We start from the raw sequence: 24,259 nt of genomic DNA, 5'->3' as shown, positions 1-24,259 counted from the left end.
TTGATAAAAGTAATTTGAAAAAATATAATTTCAAAAATAAATTTCAACCACACGTATGATCTCTTAACTAGTTGAGCGTCCATTGACCCACATGACAAATAATATATATATATATAGTATGCATGTGTATACTTGTACAGACAGACACACACTTATTAGACAAAAGACCAACACAAATGTGCCAATCATAAATATGGAGCAACAACATTTTCCTTATTCTAAATTATGTAATCAATAAAAAATATAGCTTCATTTTGGTGAAATCATAAAGTATGGATTTGCCAATTTTAGTCCTACCATATAAGAAGTTGAATCTAATTTTCCAGTCCTGCTGCACCACGTCCATTTGCATTAACTTGAAGTATCTCAAATCTAATCCAGATCTATTTGCATTCTTCAACCTCTCAGACGTAATTTGCATAATTGGCGGAGTTGACTCGGGAATTGTTTGAGTAAACTCGGATCGCTAGAAAACCTAGCCATGAGTCAAGGTTGTTCAGTCCATCCTTGCTTCGCCCCAACTTGGCTACGACTCACCCAATTCAGGTTATTTTCAAGCTCGATCGAGTCAACGAGTCAACTCACCAAGTCGATAAGTCAACTCACTGGCTCAATGACCCAGTCATCAGCTAACCCGGGTCCGAGTCATGGGTTTGCCAACTATTTTAATTTGAATCACCACAAAGGAGATGACCCGGAACTCCATTGTTCAGTAATTGCCAAACAAACGTGGAACAGATGCCCGGCTTCCCTAGAAAGAACGGCAAAAGACAGACATTCCTGTCTAACAGGATCGTCCGTTCACATTAAACAAAAACGGTTCTTTCTAGAGCCGTAAAAACATGTTCATTTTCCTGTTTTGTGGACGAGATGATCCGGATGCCTTTTAAGTGGGGTTTTTCACCACTCAGCAAAAAGCCAAAACCCTCATTCAACCCCTCATCTCCTTATACTTTGCATGCTTTTGGTGCCACCTTTGTCGTGCTTCAACTTGCTTGTCTATGAATTTTATGTCTTTTGCAACATAGAGAGTTAATGCCCTAAGAATTTGAAATGAAAACTGATTACCTTACTATTTCCTGCTCGATCATCTTGGTTACACAAACATATAGAGATGTTTCGTTGGTGGAGCAAAAGAAGTTTTAAATATGGGCACTATTATTTTAAGTTTTAAGGGACACTTATATGTTAGAAAAAAAAAGAAAGAATAATGTATCACCCTGTAAGTACAGCAAATGTAGTTCGCAGGTGACAACACGGCTCCCAGCATCTACCTTACATATTTTTTGTGTTAAAGAAAACTGATTATGTGGATGCATTCTTCATGTTTAAATCTATAAAAGTGATCATAAAATTCATATATATTCTTTTAGGACATACAAAAAAAGTTTTTCAGCCTAAAAAATTTTAATAGTTAAACTTTTATAAAATCTTAGTTACAAAAAAGTTTTTGGCTAACTATGGATCTCAAATGGTTGATCCTACGGCCTTGTCCAAATCAACCCTATCAAGTAACGAGTAACGGGGCACATAATTCCGGAATGTCTGTGTTTAATGAGAAGCATGAGACAATTTTTTTATTGTCATTCTCATATGAACCCGATTTTTTTTTTGTTTTTATATTGATATTTCTGAATCATTTTTTTCACATACATATTGGTGCCCTTTAAAAATTGAAAATTTTATACCTAGTGCCCCTTAATCAGAATTTTCTGGCTCCACCTCTGATTTTAATTGAATATTCAAATAATTGCCCCTCAAATTCATCTTGCCAATGAAATGAGTTCATGTATAATTCATCCTTCCTCAAATTTCCCTAAAATGTAATAGTTCTTTCTTGAATAACTTGATTCATATCATTGGGTTAAACCACTCATAGGTCGAAGCATACAATACATGATGTTGGTAACAAATAATGACTATAAGGATATTCGATTTGTTTGAGCAATAAGTTGGTTATAGAGCAGTAGCGGAGCCAGAAAATTTTATCCAAAGAACATTAACCTTAGTAGGTTCGGTGTTTATGGGGCATTGACAGGAGTCTGGCGTGAGCGCTCCATCTGGATGGAACCAGGTCCAGCTTCCTCGTAATAAACTTTTTCAAGGACTTGCATTGGCTAGCATGGGGCGGCCTACATCAGCCCGCATGTAGCTCCGCTACTGGTATAGAGGCCTCTTGCATGTGATTATGGCAAACTTTATGAGGTTCGTCTTGTAGCCTTCGATCATTAGTGGCATCACCATTGCTCCTTTCATGGTTTTCCATCCTGTGGAATCGAATACCATCGGAAAATGAATTACTTGGAATTCTAGAAACACAAACAAGAATGAGGATGATCTGAGAATGCTTTTCCTCGGAAAAAATTGGAGATTTTCATAAGGTTACCAGCTCTAAGCATGGAAATGAAGCCTTTTAAGGTTAACGCTGATCGGATGACAGCAGGCCAAAATGGTGCCACATGCTCAGACCAATCTGCTGTCTTGATATCCTGGTTCCAAAAAAAAAATGTGATATTTTCCTAAAAAATGTAATGCAGGCTCGTGAGTATATTTAATTTTAGTAGACAAAAAATATTGTTTTGTATGAAGTAATTGGTAAATGCCAAACCATTTGGGTTGGGGATAAAAACCAGAATTCTGGTATTCATGTTAAAAAGATTTTTTTTTTGAACAAAAATATGAACCTTCGAACATGTTTATAAGCGTTAATTTAATATAAATCATGCTTTAGTTCAAGTCATTTTTTTTAAAAAGTAATCCTTTTACCATCAAAATTTCCATGTCATATGAGATGCTCACTTTTTATTATTTAAAAAAATTATTTAAGTAAACAAAACGACTAATTTAATATATATTTTTTCATTAAATCACTCTTAAGATCATTATATAAAGTTCGATTGCAAAAATAAAAATAAAAATAAAAATTAATAATTAATTTCAATAGATCTGGTTTTGTCTCTTACCCAAGTAGTATTGCTTTTACCAATTTTTCATTTGTATGGTATTGCTTTTCCAAAAATTATAAAAATAGGGTCTATACTTGGAAGAGAACTGTTGAATGGATACAAGTGGAGGGTAGAGGCATGTGTATGGCATTTTATGAAACCACTTCTGGGAATTCAGAGAGGAGAAGGTGTATTAATTACCTCCAAGTTGAGGGATTCTGCAATTTTAGCATAATCAGCAGCAGAGCACCATGCAGGAAGATAGAATGCATCACATATCTTCTCCAACAGCTCCACCTCCTGCGGCTGTAGCGACTCCTCATTGGGCAGCAGATTCCGGTGGCACCACGTCACGATGATGATCGTTGCTCCGGGAGCGGCGACTCGCGCTAACTCGTTCACAAACTGTCAAATGACACCTGTCAACATTTACCGTATACTCGGAGGGCACATTTCCTTACATCAGTTCAAGATCACACCCCTACTTCAGTTAAAGATCTGAGGTGATTTGAGGTTACTGAGGATCTGGGGATTTGAGGTCAGGCGACCCCGACCTCAAATTGGAGGTTTTGGTCACATACTAAGGATCTCAACTCTTCGCTTTTCCATGCACCTGAAATCCAGTGTTTGATTGCTTGGTGGCCGTCACACAAGGGTAAAGACATAATTTTTTCATGAGGGAGGCCGAATTAAGGTTTCTAAATTTTGACAGGGGCCGAAATATCATTTTTCAAAATTTTTATATAAGACAAGTAAAATTTTCTAAAATTTACATGTAAACTTTTTTAATTCGCCACCCCTGCTGCCACATAAAAGGGATTTCAGGTCGGTCGTGTTACATGGCGCATAAACGTCAAGGTGGGTTGGTGATTAAGTACCAAAACTTGAAAATGGGATGTTTTCTCATGTTTGAAGTGGAAAAAATGTCACACAATCAATAGCTCCATCCAGTGTCAATGGCTTGATTATAATAAGCCTGAAAAGTTAGTATGTCAACATTATTCTTTGTCACCATATTTAGCATCACCAATTCATGTCCCAAAAGAATATGGGTCTTAGCAAGCGGATTTATGGGAAAATTTTTCTCATCTCTATTTATGGAACAAGCACCCACTCAGATAGGTCGCAGGCAGTTTTCAGAAGCCTCCTATGAATGGGAATGGTGTTAAAAAAAAATATTCAACTGAAAACTGGATTGGATTAAATCCAAATCTGAATGAATGTAAAATTTGGATCCGATGCAAAACATATACAAGTTTCATTTGAAAATTCCATCAGACTCGATCTAAGTCTGGGTCCAAATCAAATTATGTAATTAGATTGGAATCAAGAAGAAGTGTGGATCCAAGTTTAGTAAGAATCATCTTGTGTCCATGTTATCCTTAGGGGCCGTTTCATAAATGGAACAATTAGTAGATTCATGAAACAGTAGTTCTAGTGTTCTATGTTCATGGGACACTCACATAGTGTTCTAGCTATCAAACGAGGTCTTATGGGCCTGCTCCATTTCCAAATATGATCGCAACATCTATGCTGTGAGGGCTGCCCATGAAAATGCATAATCATGCCTACTTTTCCATGGAAACAATCGCCTTTCCACAGCACATGCAAACACGCCCTTAAAGGGCATGCAACAATGGATTATGCTTTAGATTATTTCTCATGCTTAGTACCAGCCTTGGACTGCTGACCCACTAGTTAACGTGGAAAAGTTTTCCCACGTCCTTGCCAGCATAAGTTCTGGGCTGACCAGACCATGGAAAACAAATCCAAGAGAGAAAATGGGGAAAGTGCACCTTCTTCTTGTCAGGCATGTGCTCTCCACTCTCCATGGACCAAACCAAGTCAAACTTCCCATCTGGAAAAGGCTGCTCCAGTGCATCTGCAACCTGGAAGAACACCTGCACCCAATTGCCCACTCTCAATTCATCGTTAACAAGAAGCATAATCACAAACAATTGTCTTGGGTTTTAAACGGTGAATTTTTTCTTGAATATACAAGGTAAGGTAAAAAAAACAAAAACAAAAAATTATGGTAATTTTTTTAAGTGAAAAAATAAAATAAGTCAGAAACTAATAATACAAACATAAAAAAAATGAATAGATTTACAACCAATAACAATTAGAAAATAAAAACAAACAGTTGGGTATTAAAAAGCATAAAAAATGAATAAAACAAACAAAAAAAGAAAAAAAGTGAAAAACGAGTTTTTACATTTGTTTTGTTTTATAATTTTTTTTCAAAAAATGACATTTTTTAAAGTTTTAATTGGCTGATTTATTTATCACGTTTTTTTATGTTAAAAAAAAACATGTTCTTTTGTGACTATAACATGAATAACTCAGCCTAACAGACTAGAGTAAAAGCTAGAAGTCTCGTAAACTTCCTTCTGCACAAGAATTGGAATCTTGAAAGGCCTTTGCTTCCACAAACTTGTAAAGAGAAAAGAGGACTCTTGCACAGGAGTTAGTATCACGTGAAAGATGGAGATGGCTAGAAAAAGCTGCAGACTGACTTGATCTCCGAGCCCTTGGGATGATGAAAGTTCATTGGCTCTTCGTGCCTGAAAGGGACTCAAGGTTATTCCCCGGCATCTTGCCCCGTATTTTCCGGCGAGGTGCCTGGAGCTGCCCCCGATTCCACACCCAACATCCACAATCCTCTTCGGCCTCCCTTTCTCATCACCTGCAAACATGTTGCAAGCATGTTGAGAAATTAAATCCAATCTACCACGCCATATTTAATTGAATGTGAATAGGCAAACAATATCAGGTTGTGTTTGTTTATTTCATCATAGTGATTCGGCAGATTTAAGGTCACACTTTCCTCCTTTCCCATCTTAGATTCATGGTTGTTAACACAAATTCATGTTTTGGAAATCTTCAATCTAAATAGTTTCTTTAAACTTAAGATCTCTCAAAAACATGTTTTTTAATACAGCTTTATATGTAAGATTCGAAGCTATCAAACTCAACATTTCGTATAAATATAATTTCAAATCATAAAAACTTGGTGAGTTGGCCGGAATATTTGACGTGGTGGAATCCGGCGGGCAATTTAATAAGCCAATGACGAGTCTTTCCCCTCATCAGCAAATACCATCAACTGACACGTCAAAAGCTTCGAGATGTTAACTCTTCATAAAAATGTCATCTGGAACTATCATTTATATTGTCGTCTTTTCTTGCAATAAGATAACTCTGGGAACACTTACTTATCGACGTTGATCATGGAGCCGTGAGAGTATAAACTGGTTTTCTAAAAAATGGTATCTTCTTTGCATTGATTTGCTCGTAGATAAAAGCATTAGCCAATATGTATCATTGCTTATCGGCTAATATTATCTTATTTTTCAATTTTATATCTTCAAAAAATAATTTTTATTAAATTGAAAAAAAATAAAAATAACAAACTTATGTTGGGGGCCCGTTCACTTTAGGGATCAATGAACTGAAAGGGAGCTTTCCATGTTATCATCCTCTATAAAAAAAACTGCTTTCACTTCTGGAAAGCAGCATATTGCAGTTTGCAGGACCTGTCTTCTTTTGTCTTTAGTTTCTTCAAAATGATCGATCAGTCATCCTCTGCATATTTTATTGGCAGCGCATGACTAACAAATTAAACACTAACTTTTTTTTTTTATTGGGCCAAGTGGTTGAGAGATGATTGAGAAAATAACAAAAAAAAATGTATTAATACTAGATAATAAAAATATCCATCACTTTTTTTTTTAACCATCCAGCATCATGAATCCGATGTTCTTGGTTAAACGGCTAGATGACTTTGGTCACCGTTCAACTTTTCTACATACATCTTTAGGAAAAACTGAATGGTGACTCTGCTTTTCACAGTCACCTACCCATTTAACCCCAAGACCGTCAAATTCATTCAAGACAATTGATGGGTATTTTTATCTTCTATTATTAATTTACACTTTCTTTCTTAGTTTTTTCTCACCATTTATGTACGACTCTCTTTAGATGGCTAAGTGACTTTGGATATTCAAGTTATCATTTACTTACTCTATGTATAATGAGTTTAAAACTTATTTTTTTTGTTCTATTCATTCCATTTTCCCGAGATGTAAGAAAATTGATGGCATATATAGCTGTTGCGCCTGATGTTTTTAACATGAATTGTTTAAGCACAAGGATCTGATCTGTTATGTAAAAGAAAAAATAAGAATAATTTTCATTTTCTTAAAAATGAGAAACTTATTAAGAGAGAAATCTAGCAACTTCACCACCATCTGGAATCCTCTAGGAATGAATGTATACAAATAAGTTCACTGCTGCCTGCGATCAATAAGTTCACTGCAGCTGATGGCAAGCTGGTCTCCGAGCACTCAACTATTCACCAAGTTGAGCACCATTATTGGTAGCAGAGAACTGACACTAGGAGGACCGTGATGTGCCAGTATATTGTCTTCTGAACCGATAAAAATCTTTGAAAACTAATATTGAAGGAGGTTGGCACAACGAGATTGAGAAGGGCTGTTTAGCAGCTAGAGCTTTCTTCCAGTCGTGGGTCTCACTCTAGAACTTTTGAAAACTGTGTTAACCTGTTTCTTATTTTCTTATCTTCATAACTTAGAGCGTCACATTCAAACTAATAGACGAAGATATTGATCTACGAACCATCGAAGATGATGTCCGATATCGAACATCATCCGCTGCTACTGCTGATGTCAAGCGACTGCGTTTGCTGTTTCTTCGCTTGTCGATCGACCAATGAAAAGGAATGAGCAGTTGAAGAAAAAGAAGGCGAACCTGGCACGCCTGCGAAGCACAAGGCCTCCTCGATCATTCGCAACTGCGCCGACCGGTGGCCGGAAAGCGAGGCTTTCTCGCCCGGCTGGTAGAACCCATGGTGCATGTGCTCTCCCCAGATATCCTCCCATGCCCTGGAAGACTCGTCGTAGAACTCCGCGATCCCCTGCTGCAGGCTCTTGGCCTTTGCTGCCTCCGGTTTGACGGATTCCGGCGCACGGCGAGGCGAGGCGCGCCACAATGGCCGCACCCAGTTGGTCACGAGGGAGAGGGGACCGAGTTTTGCAGGTGGCGATTGGAGGAGTTGGGACGACGACCCATCAGACGCCATTGATGCAAAGAAGCAAAGCTTGCTTCTCAAATAAGAATGATGAAGACGGCTGATCCCCACTTTGTTGTAGAAGCCGACGACTGATCTGTCAACCAGTTAGGTTATTGAATTTAATGGCCACCAAAAGAAGGCATCTGATCATGTCAGATCCACATCCAAATTCATTTTTATCAACTTCGAGATTAATTTGATATTGCTTAAGTAGCTTCTGAACTTGTTTCATATTTGAATTTCATTATTTGCAACCCTTTCTAAGTCTAATGTTATACACATTGAATAAATACTGACTTTTTTTGGCAGGTTCAGACGGGAAGAGATTTCGAGTTAAATGGCCTCTAAATTTAAATTTCAAACTTTGAAGAACATTAACATATAAAAAATAAAAATTAATAAAAAAACTTATATATATAAATAAAGTAAATTTTGTAAGCAACGTGACTAGGTTGGAGATTTTGCTGGATTGGTTAAACAGCCGTGCACCAGTGAATCCCATTTTCTTGTTTGATATTTCTTCATCGTGTCTCAGATTGCTTTGTGATATATATATATATATATATTCAACCAGATAAGGACCGTCCAATCCAACATAATAGATGATTTAGACTTTAGAGGAAAAAAAAAGGTGATGAATATTTATTTAATATCAGTTTACACATTTCTTTTTTATTTTTTCTCAACCATCAATTTCGTTCATGTGAATGACACCAATTAAATGGGTTGGATGACTTTAATAGCCAGTCATTGTTTACTCACTCATACATATTAATGAGATTTATCAAAAAGAATGCTCTCCAAGCCTTCAATCATAGAGAGTCTGGATCCTTCAGGAGGTACGCTTGAGCTTCCTGCAGTTCTTGAGACCTATTGTTATTAACAAGAATTGATTTATGGCAAAATGTTCAAAAAATGTTTTTATTTATGTAATGTTAACTGAACCAAATGGGTTGCATGAACATGCAAATATATATATATATATATATTTTAAGTTATATATAACAACTATTGAGTAGTGCTAAATGTGTCAAACGCGGCTAAGATGAGAAAAAGAAGTGGAAAATAATTTTCTTTCAAAGTTTACCAACAGATTGTAAAAGGAAAAAACAGAGGAGAGAAGATAAAAGAGAGACACAGTACGATGGGACTGGTAATAAAGCAAGCCTTACACTGGAACGCAGATAAAAATTGAATGGGTAACCCTTGTTTCCAAGAAGAAAAAGTCAGAAGTTGTTTTTTACAGTTCAAAATTTACCAACAGGAAATAGTTGTAGAAGTAAAAAACAAAGAACAAAAGAAGAAGAGCACGATGGAACTGGTAATAATGCAAAGTGATACACCTGAAAGAGGTAATCGGTATTTTCATGATCTGAGTATTAATTCATATTTTCCTTTTTTGTTTTTCTTTCAGTTACAATGAATCGGACGGTTTTCATGTATAAGTGACTAATTCACTTGCTCAAGACTCAATTAAACCTAAAAAATAAAGAAAAAGCAACATAAAATTAAAGCTAGATATATAAAAAAAGAAAAAGCCAAGAGGCCACAAGGAGGTGAAACTCCCCAAAGGGTGAAACGTGCATGGTTTACATTTTGGATATTGACAGTGTGCTTTTGATTTTACGCTTGAAACAAGGAGTCAGTGGAATCTAGAAAAATTGAGGAACAATTTATTCAGTAATAAATGAGAAGGCAATATTATGTCAGAGAAAATAATAGATATTTAGAGGTTGTTTAATAGTTGGAACACTTTGTGAATGTTTTATAAATCTGTCTTAATAGATATTTAGGGATTGTTTGGTAGTTGAAACACTCTGTGAACTCTTTAGAGCAGGTTTATAAAATATTAAAACTACGTATGCTTGCATTTTTTCAATCTTTAAGGTAGATTTATGAAACACTCACATACTGTTCCATTTGTAGAACAACCTCTTTCTAAGGCACTACTGTCCCACGCAAAAGAGAAATGTTTTTGCCAAAGCGCATCCCTTTTTGGTTAGGAAAAAAGTGCATATAGGGTGACCTGCACTCCATTCCTTTGGAGAATAAAACACAAGACTGTTGTACATCTCTCTTGATCAAACATTAGCCACAAACAACAACGAAATCTTAAAAAGTTTTACATGGAGTTGAAAAAAGAAAGGATTTTTATAGAAGATATACTTTTTTCATTAATTTGGATGCTTTTGAGAAGATGGAAGGGTAAAAGCTCGGTCATCAGTTCGATTATTGTGGATGCTATTCTTTTAGATTTTATATATACAGGTAATAGCCCCTTCTTCCTTCTACCCTCCTCCCTCTGCGTATCGCTTCTCTGGAGCTAACTACCTAGCACCGAGCATCCATGGCAGTTCCCAAATACTTGTATTGTATCCTTGTATTCGTAATTTGTCTATTGTATCTTCCTATTGTAGGTGAAAATATAATGACAGTTAGGAGAAAAGCTATGAATTTTTTGTCGTAGGGAACAAACTATAGTTTCAAAAATTTAACAGAACCCGAACTATACCTGAATGAAAAAGATAAGATTGTCATGCAATGATGGATACAACAAGGTGACTATTCTTACAAAACTAGAGAAATATATACATGATTCTTCAAACATCTGCTCCCAATGTACATACGGTTCCATAATAACCCACCATCCTTAGAAAAAGGGGAGTGTTTTTAACTGCATTTAACGACGAAAATCTAGCTTTTTCCTTACTTTACTCATGTGCCTGAAAATCAAAGCTCTTATTTTCTTTTAAGTAGCGGTTCGAGTAAGAGCTCTTCGAAAGCAATATATATACATCTAACTCTTGTCATATTTTAAAATGGGACTTTGATGAGTTAAGATTTTCATCTCTATTTGTTTAAACTTCGAATATAGAAAATTCAAATTTGAATATGAAAAAAAGAAAAACAAATTGGATCGCTTTTCCCCGGTGGAAATGATATACAGTAGTGAGGGCAAGGGAAATGGGAACATTATACTTTGAACATAACTATGATTTTTAATGCTGACAAGATGAGAGACAGGCACTAGTAAATATGCTTCCTGGAAAGACTGGACAATAGCAATATGTTGACAGACAATAGTAATTATGCTTCATGTAAAGGGAAACAATCAAACTGATCGAAAACCAACCAACACCAAACAGGAATCAGAATGGATCTCAAGCCAAAAACAAAGTAAGAAGAGGCCGGCCTGGTTAGAACAAAAAATCTTTTTATTAATAAAAATATTAATGAATTATAATATATATATATATATATATATATATATATATATATATATATATATATATGAATAAAATAATATTAAAAAGTAAATGATCAACACGACTTTACTTATCAGGCTGGTCCAAAGGCCACTATGTAAGGGCCAGGCCCGAGTCTGGCAGGTTCCGAGTCCCCGGTGCACGCCGTTGGACGAGGCGAGTGGCAATAGAGGGAAGGCACAGACAAAGTGGCATCCGCCCCGGTCAATGCACCAAACAGAGAGTAAGAGGGATGGGATCCGCCATGGTGGAGAACCAGAGGACTCGTCGTTTCAGGTCGGGAGTAAGAGGAAGGGGTTCCGCCATGGTGGAAAACCAGAGCACTCGTCGTTTCAGGTCTCTCATCTAATGTGCTTCTCCTCCCATTGGTAGAGGACGATTGAGATGAGGTGGTCATACTTAAGATTTAAGGCTCTAATCAGGTCCTCCAGAAGTGTCCGCCGCTACCACCACCATCCCCGCTGCCGACCCCTTTGCCCAGATGAGAGAACCGGCTCTTTTCTTCCTTCCTTTCGTACTACAGGCCCATACCGGACCGACCTTCCCCCTCTGTCCACTGCCAACCGCGCGGTCACCGTTCGCTGTTGTTGTAGCGGCGGCGACGGGGAGGAACTTACTCTGAAGACGGCGAAGGCAGGTCGGCGGGGAAAGGGCAAAAACAGTGGCACCGTTGACATGATATCAGAGCTGGTTGTTGAATTGGTTGCCGCCGCCGTGGGTTCAGAACCTGAGGCCGCCGCCGGCAGGGTGAAGGAGATCTTGGAGGCGGAGCTGCAGATATTCGTGGCGTCTGATCGAGACTTTTCTGTTCGGCTCCTGAATCGCCTGGAACGTTGGCCTGAGTTGGCACTGCGGGTAATGTTCCTAGCTTTGCACGTTAGCCTGACTTTAGCTAATTTGATGCTTCTTTTTTCATTGGAATTTCACTGCCGTCGATACAAGATTATAGTGAAATGGATAGAAATTAGGAGATGCAGACAGGAAATTTGCGCTTGTGATTTATCTGATGAAAATGGCTAACCACTGGAGAAATCCTGCATAATGAATTTGACTTCATCCGTTCATGTTCTTTAAATGACACAATGGGTAAATTGTACAAATATGTGAATTTTACTGGTGTTCTGCAATCCTTTGAAATAATGGAGATGGATAGAAGCGGGTAGCGAGCTTATCTTAGTTTATTTAAGCGCAGTTAATCAAAGTATGGAACTTCTCATCCGTCCGTTAAAACGACGGACAATTTCATGGAAATGCAAATACCCAAGTAGAATTTTTATGGATGGCTGATGCGATTTACTGAATTTTAGGACCTACCTAAGTTTGCTGCTTGTGCTTCTTAATATTCATGCAGGTTTTTAATTGGAAACGTCAGCGGATAGATGATGGTGTCTCAATAGCTATTGAGGAGTACTCCAAGGCTATGTCAATTGCGGGAAGGCTTAAGCAGCTTGATCTTGCCCATGAGCTATTTACAGAGGCATGTTCCAGAGGAATACAAACAACTTCAACTTATAATGGGCTTATGACGGCTTATATGTATAATGGACTAACCAAAAAGGTTCTATCCATATTTGAGGATCTGAAAACACATCCACATTGTAGTCCAAACATAGTGACTTACAATATCCTTTTATCAGTTTTTGGACGATCTATGCTTGTTGATCACATGGAAATGGTCTATGGGGTGATATTGGAATCAAATTTGACCCCAAACGTGAGTACATATAATACTCTTATTGCTGGTTATATCACAGCTTGGATGTGGAAGGATATGGAGAAAATTTTTGAGCAGATGTCCGCGGGCAACGTAAAGCCTGACACTGATACATACTTGTTGCTGCTTAGAGGTTATGCACACTGGGGAAGACTTGACAAAATGGAAGAGATGTACGAATTGGTGAAGGATCATGTAAACAAGAGAGAGTTGCCTCTCATAAGAGCAATGGTGTGTGCCTATTGTAAGAGTTCTGATTTCAATAGAGTTAGGAAGATTGAGGAGCTCATGAAACTTTTACCACAAAATGAACACAGGGCTTGGTTGGATGTCTTGCTGATTAGGGTCTACGCTCAAGAGGACCTGGTGGAGGGAATGGAAAATTCTATATCAAGAGCTTTTAAGCAGAATACAGTGGTTGTAACGGCCAGTGTAATGCGATCAATTATATCAAGTTATTTTAGATGTAATGCAGTGGATAATCTCAGTTCATTTGTGAAGCAAGCAGAGTCTGCAGGATGGAAACTTTGCAGATCAATCTACCACTGCTTGATGGTTATGTATGGTGCACAATGTCGTCTTGCCGAAATGGAGAATGTTCTGGATGAGATGAAGACCTACAACTTTAGTCCAACAAAAAAAACATTCTTAATACTGTATAAGGTTTATGCTAAATATGGCAAAAGAAATGAAATGGAAAGACTACTGACGATAATGTGCAAAGCAGGTTTTGGTATTCCATTGGATGCGTTATCATTCTTTTCATAGTGAATTTCTTCTATTGAATGAGAAATATCATTGCAATAAAGCTTGGGAAGCCTTGATGTTGTCATGCTTCTGCACCAAATGAGTATACTGGTAAGGCACATTTTCCTTATTATTAATTATAATGATTTTTATTATTTGTGATAGTTTTGTAAACTTTGCCTATGGAGAAAAAGTCAAAATGATAGCATAAACAACAATCCTTTCTCTGCTGAAGCCTAAAACAGATATGCAATTATTGTTTAATTGGCTTTGGCAGATGACTAGTGTTTTATGGTAAAATTTTATGTTTGTTACTAGTCTACTATTGCTAAGTAGTTTAAGTTTATCTATTCTAATAATCTAGGTGATTATGCTACTTGTGGAAGAGGCCATTTTAGATCACAATTTCGTGTTATTTTTTAAAAATTTTAATTTATTCGATTAGTTAAAAGATACAAGTAAATACATCATTTTCCATTACTTTTTCAGCAGGTTCTGAATTCTTTCATGAAATAGAGACTATTTTTTATACCATTTCATATTTGAATGGAGAAAGAGCTGGACCAGGTTTTGATTTAATACCAATCATAGCCTGATTTAGATTTGATTCATATTGCATAGATTCATGTAATATAATAGTCTTACTGTTAGTACAGTTGCACAAATATGAAGATATTTTTGTGTAATATATTAAATTTATTGTAGACATCACAACCTGCATTTTCCAGATGGCAAGATATAGGAACTATATATATGTAGTTCGTAGGGGCCACGCTATGCCTATTATCAACAATCATGATAACTTATTCTTTGATCTATCTAATTCATAAATGTGGTCTGATAATAAGAGAAAAAACAGAGGGATAAATATAATGGTCTGATTTATTAGGATGAGAAGTTGCTGCAATATAATTTCTCTATACAAGTACATAAGAAACATGTTTTTTTGCTTCTACAATTTTGACAACCTGTATTCTCCTTTTATCTCTGCTATTCAATGTCTACCTTTGAATATTCAATGAAATCCTTGACGCAGAAATAAGGATTGTAAAGGTAGTGGGTTTTATATATACGTACACACACACACACATTTTCTCTTGCCTTTTCTTTTCCTTTCATTTTTATTAAACCACTACCCTCCCTACCATAGAATTAGTAAATTCTAGGTAAGCTTCTTTTTCTTGTGAAGATATAAATGTTATTTGAGGTGTACACCTCAAGGCATTTTGAAACAAATGTACCTCAAAGCGTTAGCTTGAAGCATAGTGTGCACTTCTGTTAGCTGTCGGGTAACAGAAGTCGAGAGGGAGGAAGGAGAAGGGAGAAAAGATCGAGAGAGAGAAAGGCAATCAACAAGCATGCTTAATTAGGGTAAATCTCAAGCTTAAGTACAATTAATAATGGGTGCGGACTGGACCGACTCATACTGAAATCAGATCCATATTGAAAACATCAAATAGCAAGACCTAGTAGAAATAAACTACTACTGCTCCCCACGATCCCTATATGGATCGTAACAAAATACTCCCCCCTTGAATAACACCTTGTCCTCAAGGTGTGAACGATGGAAACCGCTTCTGTATGTCCTCCGAATCTTCCCATGACGCGGATAACTCCTCCTCAGAGAGCCACTCAATCAGCCACTGTACCATCCATTTTCCATTCACTTTGAGTCGTCGTACTCCTACTCGACGTAGGGGTTGGATGCCAGAGGGGATCGCCAAGGCGGGGGCGGCTGCAACTTCACTTTCTGTCGGTGTCTTAAGGCACGCTTTGAGTTTGGAAACATGAAAGACCGGGTGTATGGTGCTGCCCAATGGTAACTGTAACTTGTAGGCGAGATTCTTGATCCTCTTTAAAATATGATAAGGACCAACAGACCTTGACAACAACTTACTTCGGCCTGCCCCTCTCGATGGCGACAGTTGTACTGGATCACCATGCGATTCCGTGCTGCTGACAGGTGTTCCTTAAGATCCTTAAGAATCACATCGCGACACCTCAACTCCGTATCAACCAGCTCATCGCGTGCTGTTCCCAATTGATATCGGCGAATAGTCGGAGGAGGGCGCCCATGGACTACCTCAAAATGGGTGGTGTTCGTGGATGTATGCCAACTAGTATTGTAAGCGAACTCTGCCCATGATAGATAGTTGACCCAAGTTTTGGGTCGCTCCCCCACAAAGCATCTCAAATAAGTCTCAAGACTTCGGTTTACGACCTCTGTCTGCCCATCTGTTTGCGGGTGATATGCGGTACTCATCTTAAGTTGAGTCCCCTGCAGTTTGAAATACTCTTGCCAAAAAGCACTAAGGAAAATCGAGTCACAGTCACTTAAAATGGAGCGTGGCATACCGTGAAGCTTCCCCATGTGCTCTTAAAAGGTCTGTGCTACCGTTTTGGTTGAAAAGGGGTGTGAGAGCGCTATAAAGTGGGCATATTTGGAGAGCCTGTCTACTACCACCAATATAACAGATTTTCCCTGAGAGCGGGGTAATCCCTCTATGAAGTCCATGGATATGTCTTCCCAAATTTTCTCAGGAAGAGGAAGTGGTTGTAAGAAGCCAATAGGTTGCGTGGTCTCATACTTATTGCATTGACATACATCACATTGTCACACATAATCCCGCACAGCGCGCTTCATTCCCAGCCAGAAAAACGCCGTCCTTAAATACCGATAAGTCCCTTCCACTCCTTCATGGCCTGCGCTCTTCGAGTCATGATAATGTGAGATTAAAATACCTGGTAGGCTTGTCTCGGGCGGGATAAATACGCGGCTACAGAAGTAGAGGTAAGGAGGGCGCCACTTGTAACCATATCGTCTCGTCGGATTTTGTAGAAGGTCAGTTCGTATTCTCTGAACTGACGCTGCTGACTGGTGGGCCTGCTGAATGTCTGTCCAAATGTTGCACTGAATGGCTGATAGAGTCCAGAAGCCGTACCCCTCCTGCACCTGTCGATAGAGACCGTCTGCTGCTGGGTTTTCCTTCCCGTTGCAATGCCTAATCTCAAAATCGAAGCTGAGCAGTTTCATCACCCAACGCTGCACCGCCGGTACCAATGTTTTCTGTTGTAGGCAATAGCGCAGGCTGTGATGATCTGTGAGCACCACAAATTTTGTATCCAACAAATAATGCCGCCATCTAAGTACCGCCAATACCATAGCAATGAGTTTGCGCTCGTAGACTGATTTGCTGCTGAACGTGGGTCCCATGGCATGACTAAAAAATGCTATCGGATGTCGGTCTTGGCTTAAAACTGCGCCCACCCCTGTGTCAGATGCGTCTGTCTCCACCTCAAACTGCATGTTGAAATCGGGCATGCGTAGAACTGGTGCTGTGGTGATGCCTCCTTGAGTTTGTCAAATGCCACCTTGGCCTGGTCAGTCCATCGAAACTGATCCCTTTTTGTTAGGTAGGTCAAAGGCACTGTGATACTCCCAAAGTTGCGCACGAACTTACGATAGTATCCTGCCAGTCCTAGGAACCCGCGTGGTTCCCGAACGGACTGAGGAATGACTCAATTACGCACTGCCAGTACCTTAGCCTCTTCCATCTTTACGCTACCGTTGCCAATCACGTGGCCGAGATACGTGGCTTCACTCATGCCGAATGAACACTTAGAGAGTTTGGCGTGAAGGGAGTGTTGTCGCAACGTAGAGAGCACCACCCGCAGATGCTTTAAGTGCACCTCTTCGTCTGCACTAAATACAAGGATGTCATCAAAGAAGACCAGTACGAACCTGTGCAGGTATGGCCAGAAGATATCGTTCATGAGTGACTGGAACGTCGCAGGAGCATTCGTGAGGCCGAACGACATCACTCGAAACTCATAATGTCCATCTGGAGTTAAGAATGCTGTCTTCGGTACATCTTGTGGTGCGATCTGTATCTGGTGGTACCCGGCTCGAAGATCCAACTCTGAAAATAGGGCTGCCCCCCTGAGTTCATCAAGGAGATCTTCCATGATGGGCAGGGGATAACGATTCTTCACTGTTAGAGCATTCAAGGCGTGGTAGTCTACACAAAACCGCCAGTTTCCAACCTTCTTGCGCACCAAGAGGGCAGGAGACGCAAATGGGTTGCGACTAGGCTGTATAATTCCTTGTTCCAACATTTCTTGTACCAATCGAGTTAGTGAATCACGGTGGGTCGGGTTATACCTGTATGGTCTCCTTTTCACTGCATTTGCCTCGGGATGTAGCTCTATATGGTGGTCATAGGCGCGCGAAGGAGGCAACCCATGAGGGACACTGAACACATTTGAAAATTCTTCCAACAGGGCCGGTAGTCGTGCACTGGTGAGAGCGGGTTCTGACCTCTCCTTCCCTCGGTGCTGGTCATGAGGAGCACGTACGAAGCAGCCGCTCCCCGCAACATTTTGGAGGTGGCGGTCTCTTGAACTAGCTGTCTTGGAGTAGCTGACAGGGTGAGGCGCTTCCCATCCGGTTGTGTAAAGTGCATTCTCATGTTAACGAAGTCCAACACGACCTCGCCCAGCCCTTTCAACCAATGGATGCCCAAGACGAGGTCCGCCCTGGCCATTGCTAGTGTATACAACTGTACCGAAAACCCATGGCCCTGTATCTCCAGTTTCTCGTCGGTGCACCGCCCCTTACATTTTAAGGTGCTTCCATCTCCCACGACCACATCAAAAGCCGCTTGCTGATCGATTTCACACCCCAGGGCTCTAGCGGACTTCTCACAGATGAAGTTATGTGTGGACCCTGTATCCACAAGTACACTGACCTTCCGACCGTGGAGTCGGCCCTCCACTCGCATCAATTGAGGCACTTCATGTCCTGATAGGGCATGGAGGGATATTTCGGGCGACTGGGCAAACTCTCCTTCATCTTGTCTCTGTTCTCCAATAGTCTCCGTCGGGGCATCCTCCCCTTCTTCTTCAACTTGGTACATATGAAAGCGTCTACATGCGTGGCCCGGTGTCCACGGTTGATCACAATGGAAGCAAATATTTTGACGCTGTTTTTCCCTTATTTGTTCCGGGGTCAGACGGCGAATAATAGGGCGGTTTGGTGGTTTGGTTAAGTTCGTCCAGTCGGGTTGTATTTCCGAATTCGTAGTTGCTGCCTCGTGAGGACGAACCCCGGCTGCCCCTCGCCTGAGGCTCTGATATCGCTGCTGCTTTTCCTCCACCATACGGGTTATCGCAAAACAGTCATGCAAATTGAGGGGTCGCATGCCTTGCACCTCAATACGGATTTCCTCTTTGAGTCCCCCAACAAAGGTACCAATCAAAGCTTCTATTGGCCATTCCCGAACCATATTGCTAAATTCTTCGAAACGCTCTTGGTAGTCTTCAATCGACCCCGTCTGACGTATTTTGGAGAGTTCCTGATTGTAATCAACATAAGCTGAAGGTCCGAAACGCGCCGCCATGGCTGAAATCAAGGTCCTCCAGTCTGGCCGTCCGTGTTGATCAATCAGCCATCGGTACCAACGAATGACTTTCCCTTCGAAGTTCATGGCAGCATCAGCCACCTTCATCGTCTCCAAGATCCCGTGGCACTCGAAGAACTGCTCGGCTTTAAATATCCATCTATGTAAATCTTCTTTGTTGAATCGGGGAAAGTCCATCTTGGCGTGCTTGAAGCACGCCGGTTCAATACCTCCATAAAAGCCAGGAGATGAGGTCGGAAGGAACCCCGCAGGGGCGTCCGTTCGGCTGTTGCTGCGGCCCGGGAGTGCTACGTTGTTAGTGCCGCCGGTAACGGAGTTCAACATAACGGTGGGCAGCACGTTGGTAGTGGGCACGGTCGATCCGAAAGACCCAAATGTGACGTCGGCACTGATCGGAGGCTGAGGTAGAGTCGCGATGGTCGGTTGGAAAAAGGGTATGGCGCTGACCGGCGACGTACACTGATCCTGCCCCGACACACTTGTATTGGGTGCGTGGAGGGAGCCTGGCGCCGTGAGTGTCAGCGAGCTGGTGAGGACCGCATGGGCTGGTGAGCGGTTGCTGGAATGTGGGTCGCTGAGCGGAGCGCTGCCAAGGGTGGGGGCTTGCTGGAGCAGATCGCGAAAACCGGTTGCTATGGCGGTGTGGAGACGAGCCTCAACCTCGGCTTGCACTCGTTCCATGGTCTGCAGCCTGCGGTTCACTTCGATGATCATTTCTTCCGTCCAGGCGCGATGCCAGGGCGGCGTTGTGGAATACTGGTGCATCTTGCTCAGCGGACGTCAGCGGCTGAGCCAGCGGCGGCGGCACGGCCATGTGAGGCTCTGATACCATTTGTTAGCCGTTGGCTAACAGAAGTCGAGAGGGAGGAAGGAGAAGGGAGAAAGGAATGAGAGAGAGAAAAGCAATCAACAAGCATGCTTAATTAGGGTAAATTTGGAGCTTAAGTACAATTAATAACGGGTCCGGACTGGACCGACTCATACTGAAATCAGATCCATATTGAAAACATCAAATAGCAAGACCTAGTAGAAATAAACTACTACTACTCCCCACGATCCCTATATGGATCGTAACAACTTCACCTCACGGCACTTCATGCCTCGTGCCTGATGCATACATATCAGGGCGCAGGTTTGTTTATTGGTTTATTATAAGAAAACATTTTGATAACCTTAGCCCCTGACGCCCTCTCCCTTTAACCTCACTGTATTTGTGCTCCCTGTGCACACTTGATTTTTCCATTTGCTGGCCGAGGTCCACCATTACTGCCACACTTGTCGGCACTGATTGTTGATTATTTAGGTGAGTCAGCACTCTCTCTCTCTGTCTCTCTCTCACTCTCGCATATATGTATCAGCGATTCAGCAAGAAAGAAGCTTATTTCTTCTTTGCTCAAATGCACAAATCCTATTTTTAAGATTAAGGGCTGCTGCCCAGTGTGTGTGTGTGGATGATGGTTGGAGATTGACCGTCCCTAACCTCTCGATATTGAGGGCTGTCATCAAACCACTCCATAATTCTCTTGGATTGGGAATCATATGAAATATAAGGTTGCTATGTTCTCTATGGTGACATTTTGTTCTGAAAAATTTATTTGTGGAACTCGTTCTACTAGTCAAAATTTCTCTGCTTCCCTTTCCAGTTTCCACTTACATAAGTGAGCTTGTGCTTTTTCAGGCTTCTTAATTGCTCCTCTGTATAGTTCTTTTGATTTGTGAATAATACTTGAAATCCTTGGTTTCTGATAGTCCAAGAAATCACCTAATAAAAGTAAATTATTTCCCCAGTAGTTCCACAATTTCTGCAATATCTTCCCCAAAAAAATATGAATTTTTGGATTTATTTGATTTTCATTCTCAATGATTAATTATACTTATGGTTTTTTGTTGCTATGAGTGTTATATATCAAACTAAGTTCCCAACACAAATGATGCAAACTTGGGATTGCATTGGATATGAATTATGAAGTGCATATGGTTCTTGGCTGCAGATGCATTTTGATAGCCTGTAACTATCTTCTCAGTGGGAACTTCGTTGAAGTGGTACCACCTTATATATGTGTACTCTCCCTTTGTTTCTGAATGCTCCTTATCAGTATATTAGTAGATCACTGTTTCATATGTTTGTAGCTTGTGTTGTTAACACTATCTGCCTTTTCTTGCTTTTGAGTTGAACAAGAAAACATGGCTAGCCACTAGACGGCACTTGGCTTGGTTAAAATGTTAGTGTTCCCCTATGTATTCTCACTTGTATTCATAGGAACAAAGATTCTCATTAATAATTACCTATTTTCTTATTAAAAATCAATGTGCATCAAGGAAAATGTATTTCAAGCCCCAAGCATCCACATGCCACACACATATGTATACGTGTTTATTGCTGGTGCATGCATATTAAGAAATGGCCCCACGGCTTACTCTTTAATTGTAAAATTACATGGACACAGCACATAAGTCCATGAAGATAGGCATGTATGCACAAACACTTTTGGGAAATCTTGTAGATGAAGCATATTAGTTATAAATAGTACAAAGCAGGTGCAATAGGATAAAAAGGTCGAAAAAAAATAACTGGAGAAAGTCCAAACAAGAAACAAGAAATATAATCGGTGGTCTTTCCCTTGCGAGCATTCAGTTTACTGGAGGTTGGTTGGAATTTCTAGAGGATTCAGTTCCGGCACAAAATCAGAATGGTGCTTGGGGGACTGGGTTTGGTCTCCCACTTTTCTTTGTAGGATACTTCGATCAGTATGGTAGATTTTGCTCTTGCAGCTGGAATAATTTTGTCTCTACTAGTTATCACCCCTCTCACCCTTTCTGGTCGGACTTCCCAGTGGCCTGTTGGCCTTTTTCGTGTCTAGTTAGTTTCTAGTGCTGGTTTCCTTTCTTTTTAGTATATCTAGTCCTTCTATACATTCTGTCTATTTTTTTGGTAATTAAAGGTTTGACGGCTTATATCTATTGAAAGCTTGCACGATTACTAGCCCCATTCTAAATCTGGTTATTTTTTCTTTGTTCTCTCTCTCTTTTTTTTAATTGTTATTCAACTGTTCTCTTTACCCTCTGATTGCTAAATTCTGGAAAGAAAAAAATTATTTTTGATTTCTTTTTTGGTACATCTTAAGCTGCATATTTCTGATTTGATGCATTTAGTATTATTCAATAGTTGATATAATCTGGAAACTAGATATATATTTTAAATCAATCCATCGCCATCTTTCATGGCTACCTGATGCCAAATAAAATGGGTTTGGAGTCTTGGACTAACTGATTAGGCACCTCCAGGCTGACAGATTTCTGTTCTTTTCTATTTTACCACGATTCTTTTCAGGGGCTAAATTAATCTCAGAAGTTGTGACTTACCAGATCTGGTTTTGTTGGCGAAGTTAACAAACAGGGAGTTTATCTTTATTACAATGTATTTTCTTCAATAAATGGCAATTCTGTAACCTGTCTTTTACTTAATGAGAGCAAATCAATATGAAGGAACTTAAAAGTAACTGCTGTCAAGATGACAAATTTAGGGTTAGATACTCTAGCTACAGAGCTAAGTTAGAATTCAGCTTGTAGCATTCCATTTCTTAAAAAAATATTTTTTTATTGTTTCAAAGGACGATTCTGATTTCAATTTGATTCAGCTGACTCATATTACATGTTACAATTCAAAAACTGATTTTCTTGTCACTGACATCTATCCAACGAATTTAATTAGTGAATTTTAATCAAAATAAAAACAATTTTAACATTTTAATATATTTTTTTTCTTAATAACAAATTATGTTTTTGAAGCACCAAGAACAAAACACCCTGTTGCTTGAATATCAAGAAAAGGAAGAAAAAATGCATCTCCAGGAGGGGCCGTGTTTGCTTAATGGTGATGTGTAGAGCATCTGCTACACTGCATTTCTACACACACACACACACACACACACACATATATATATATATATATATATATATATATATATATATATAGAGAGAGAGAGAGAGAGAGAGAGAGAGAGCAACATTGAACCAACGGATCTTACAATGAATAGCAGCTGTCTGATTTTATCTAATCAGAAGGCCTCCATTGTAATAATCATGAACCTGCCCTAGCTCCCTTTCATTCCCCACCATCTCCCCTCTCATGAGCTCACAGCAGCGGCATCCAGGTGGCTGGCCACCACCTCCCAGATGGTCCTTATCCCTCAGTATGCAAGTTCACTTTAGGCTTTTAAAGATCCCTGGTTGTTTATTTGGGTTGATTCCTGAATCATTTTTCTATTCAATTTGTGTTTTTCAGTTGAAGCATCTTTGACTGTGCTACACGTTCCTGGCAACCTGGAATTTTCTTCCATGGTTTTGGGTGCGTTCTTATTCCATTGCTTCTTCTGGTTGTAGTATGTGATAGTGTCGTCTAGGGGAGAAGATTGATTCGAACAACTGTGTTGCTGCTCTCGTTGAAGAGAGGTTGAATATGGGTGTTAAGCGTTAACTTTGTTCTTTCTGCAGCTTGTGTGTCTTTGTTTGTTTTTAAATTTGACATGCCTATGTAAAGGCTGGCGGTAGATTTCTGATTATTCTGATTTTGTGACATTATACTGTGTCGTTTCTTCTCTTCCTAAGGCCATTCGTAATTTCAAAAAGGTTTCTGATATTCATTCGTTATGGCTCAGTATTCTTCAACATTTACAGATTGGTGTGGTATGCTTTACTATAGAAGTTTTCATGGTTCGGAGGGGAAGAACTATTGGCTTCGCAGGTATGGAGATGAGGATGAAGAATAGGAACGGGAAGGAGAAGCAGAGGGTGAATCATGGCTTTCTGCCTTTTTTTCCTTTTTGTAATTCAGAAGGAATTCACTTCATGGTCCCTGTTTGGAGTGAATCTTGGAAACATTATTAATGTTGCCTTATTTTTTGTGGGAATGTAAAAATGTGTTTTCGTTTCCTAATCAAATTGTGCTTGATAGGAAAAAAATTTAGTGGTGTCTTAATTGCGTATGTGTGTATTTTTTAATGCTAATGATGGTAGGGGCAGTATGCCATGGCTCAAAAATGCCTCCTAACTGCAGAAAACATGCTCCCAATGAC

The 24,259-nt window shown here is 39.8% G+C and overlaps 3 protein-coding genes across 4 annotated transcripts; 1 reads left to right on the top strand and 2 right to left on the bottom strand.

Moving 5' to 3' along the window:
- Positions 1–1,886: 1,886 nt before the first annotated feature.
- LOC116266046 (probable tocopherol O-methyltransferase, chloroplastic) lies at positions 1,887–8,105 on the bottom strand. Its single transcript, XM_031647116.2, has 6 exons — positions 7,716–8,105; positions 5,462–5,631; positions 4,742–4,846; positions 3,147–3,350; positions 2,387–2,489; positions 1,887–2,267 (listed from the first exon to the last, which is right to left on the bottom strand). The coding sequence occupies exons 1-6, from the start codon at positions 8,044–8,046 to the stop codon at positions 2,158–2,160; spliced, it is 1,023 nt and encodes a 340-aa protein (XP_031502976.1). The 5' UTR covers positions 8,047–8,105; the 3' UTR covers positions 1,887–2,157.
- Positions 8,106–11,424: 3,319 nt separating this feature from the next.
- Positions 11,425–24,125, top strand: LOC116265666 (pentatricopeptide repeat-containing protein At2g30780). Of its 2 annotated transcripts, none has more exons than XM_031646448.2 (3): positions 11,425–12,158; positions 12,655–13,875; positions 23,862–24,125. In XM_031646448.2, exons 1-2 carry the CDS (start codon positions 11,688–11,690, stop codon positions 13,783–13,785), a joined length of 1,602 nt encoding a protein of 533 aa, XP_031502308.1. In that variant the 5' UTR covers positions 11,425–11,687; the 3' UTR covers positions 13,786–13,875; positions 23,862–24,125. The 2 variants fall into 2 exon arrangements, with proteins under 2 accessions (XP_031502308.1, XP_031502309.1); XM_031646449.2 differs by having other exon boundaries at positions 23,843–24,125.
- Positions 17,268–19,949, bottom strand: LOC116265858 (uncharacterized). The gene is made up of 2 exons (XM_031646813.2): positions 18,083–19,949; positions 17,268–18,035 (listed from the first exon to the last, which is right to left on the bottom strand). Exons 1-2 carry the CDS (start codon positions 19,947–19,949, stop codon positions 17,284–17,286), a joined length of 2,619 nt encoding a protein of 872 aa, XP_031502673.1. The 3' UTR covers positions 17,268–17,283.
- Positions 24,126–24,259: the final 134 nt, after the last annotated feature.

The sequence above is a fragment of the Nymphaea colorata genome, chromosome 12 (genome assembly GCF_008831285.2).
Source record: "Nymphaea colorata isolate Beijing-Zhang1983 chromosome 12, ASM883128v2, whole genome shotgun sequence".
NCBI classification, from domain to species: domain Eukaryota; kingdom Viridiplantae; phylum Streptophyta; class Magnoliopsida; order Nymphaeales; family Nymphaeaceae; genus Nymphaea; species Nymphaea colorata.
Note: the sequence above shows the minus strand (reverse complement) of the source record. Positions and strands in the feature narration are given on the sequence as shown.

Bases quoted from the DNA above. Each gene is read 5' to 3' on its own strand.
- LOC116265858 (XM_031646813.2), bottom strand. From the start codon at position 19,949: ATGCACCAGTATTCCACAACGCCGCCCTGGCATCGCGCCTGGACGGAA. The intron at 18,036-18,082 runs GTCAGAACCCGC...CCCTGTTGGAAG, and splicing joins CAGCACCGAGGGAAGGAGAG to AATTTTCAAATGTGTTCAGT.
- LOC116266046 (XM_031647116.2), bottom strand. From the start codon at position 8,046: ATGGCGTCTGATGGGTCGTCGTCCCAACTCCTCCAATCGCCACCTGCA. The intron at 4,847-5,461 runs GTCAGTCTGCAG...AATTGGGTGCAG, and splicing joins CCCAAGGGCTCGGAGATCAA to GTGTTCTTCCAGGTTGCAGA. The intron at 3,351-4,741 runs GTGCACTTTCCC...GTCATTTGACAG, and splicing joins ACATGCCTGACAAGAAGAAG to TTTGTGAACGAGTTAGCGCG.
- LOC116265666 (XM_031646448.2), top strand. From the start codon at position 11,688: ATGAGGTGGTCATACTTAAGATTTAAGGCTCTAATCAGGTCCTCCAGA. The intron at 12,159-12,654 runs GTAATGTTCCTA...ATATTCATGCAG, and splicing joins GGCCTGAGTTGGCACTGCGG to GTTTTTAATTGGAAACGTCA.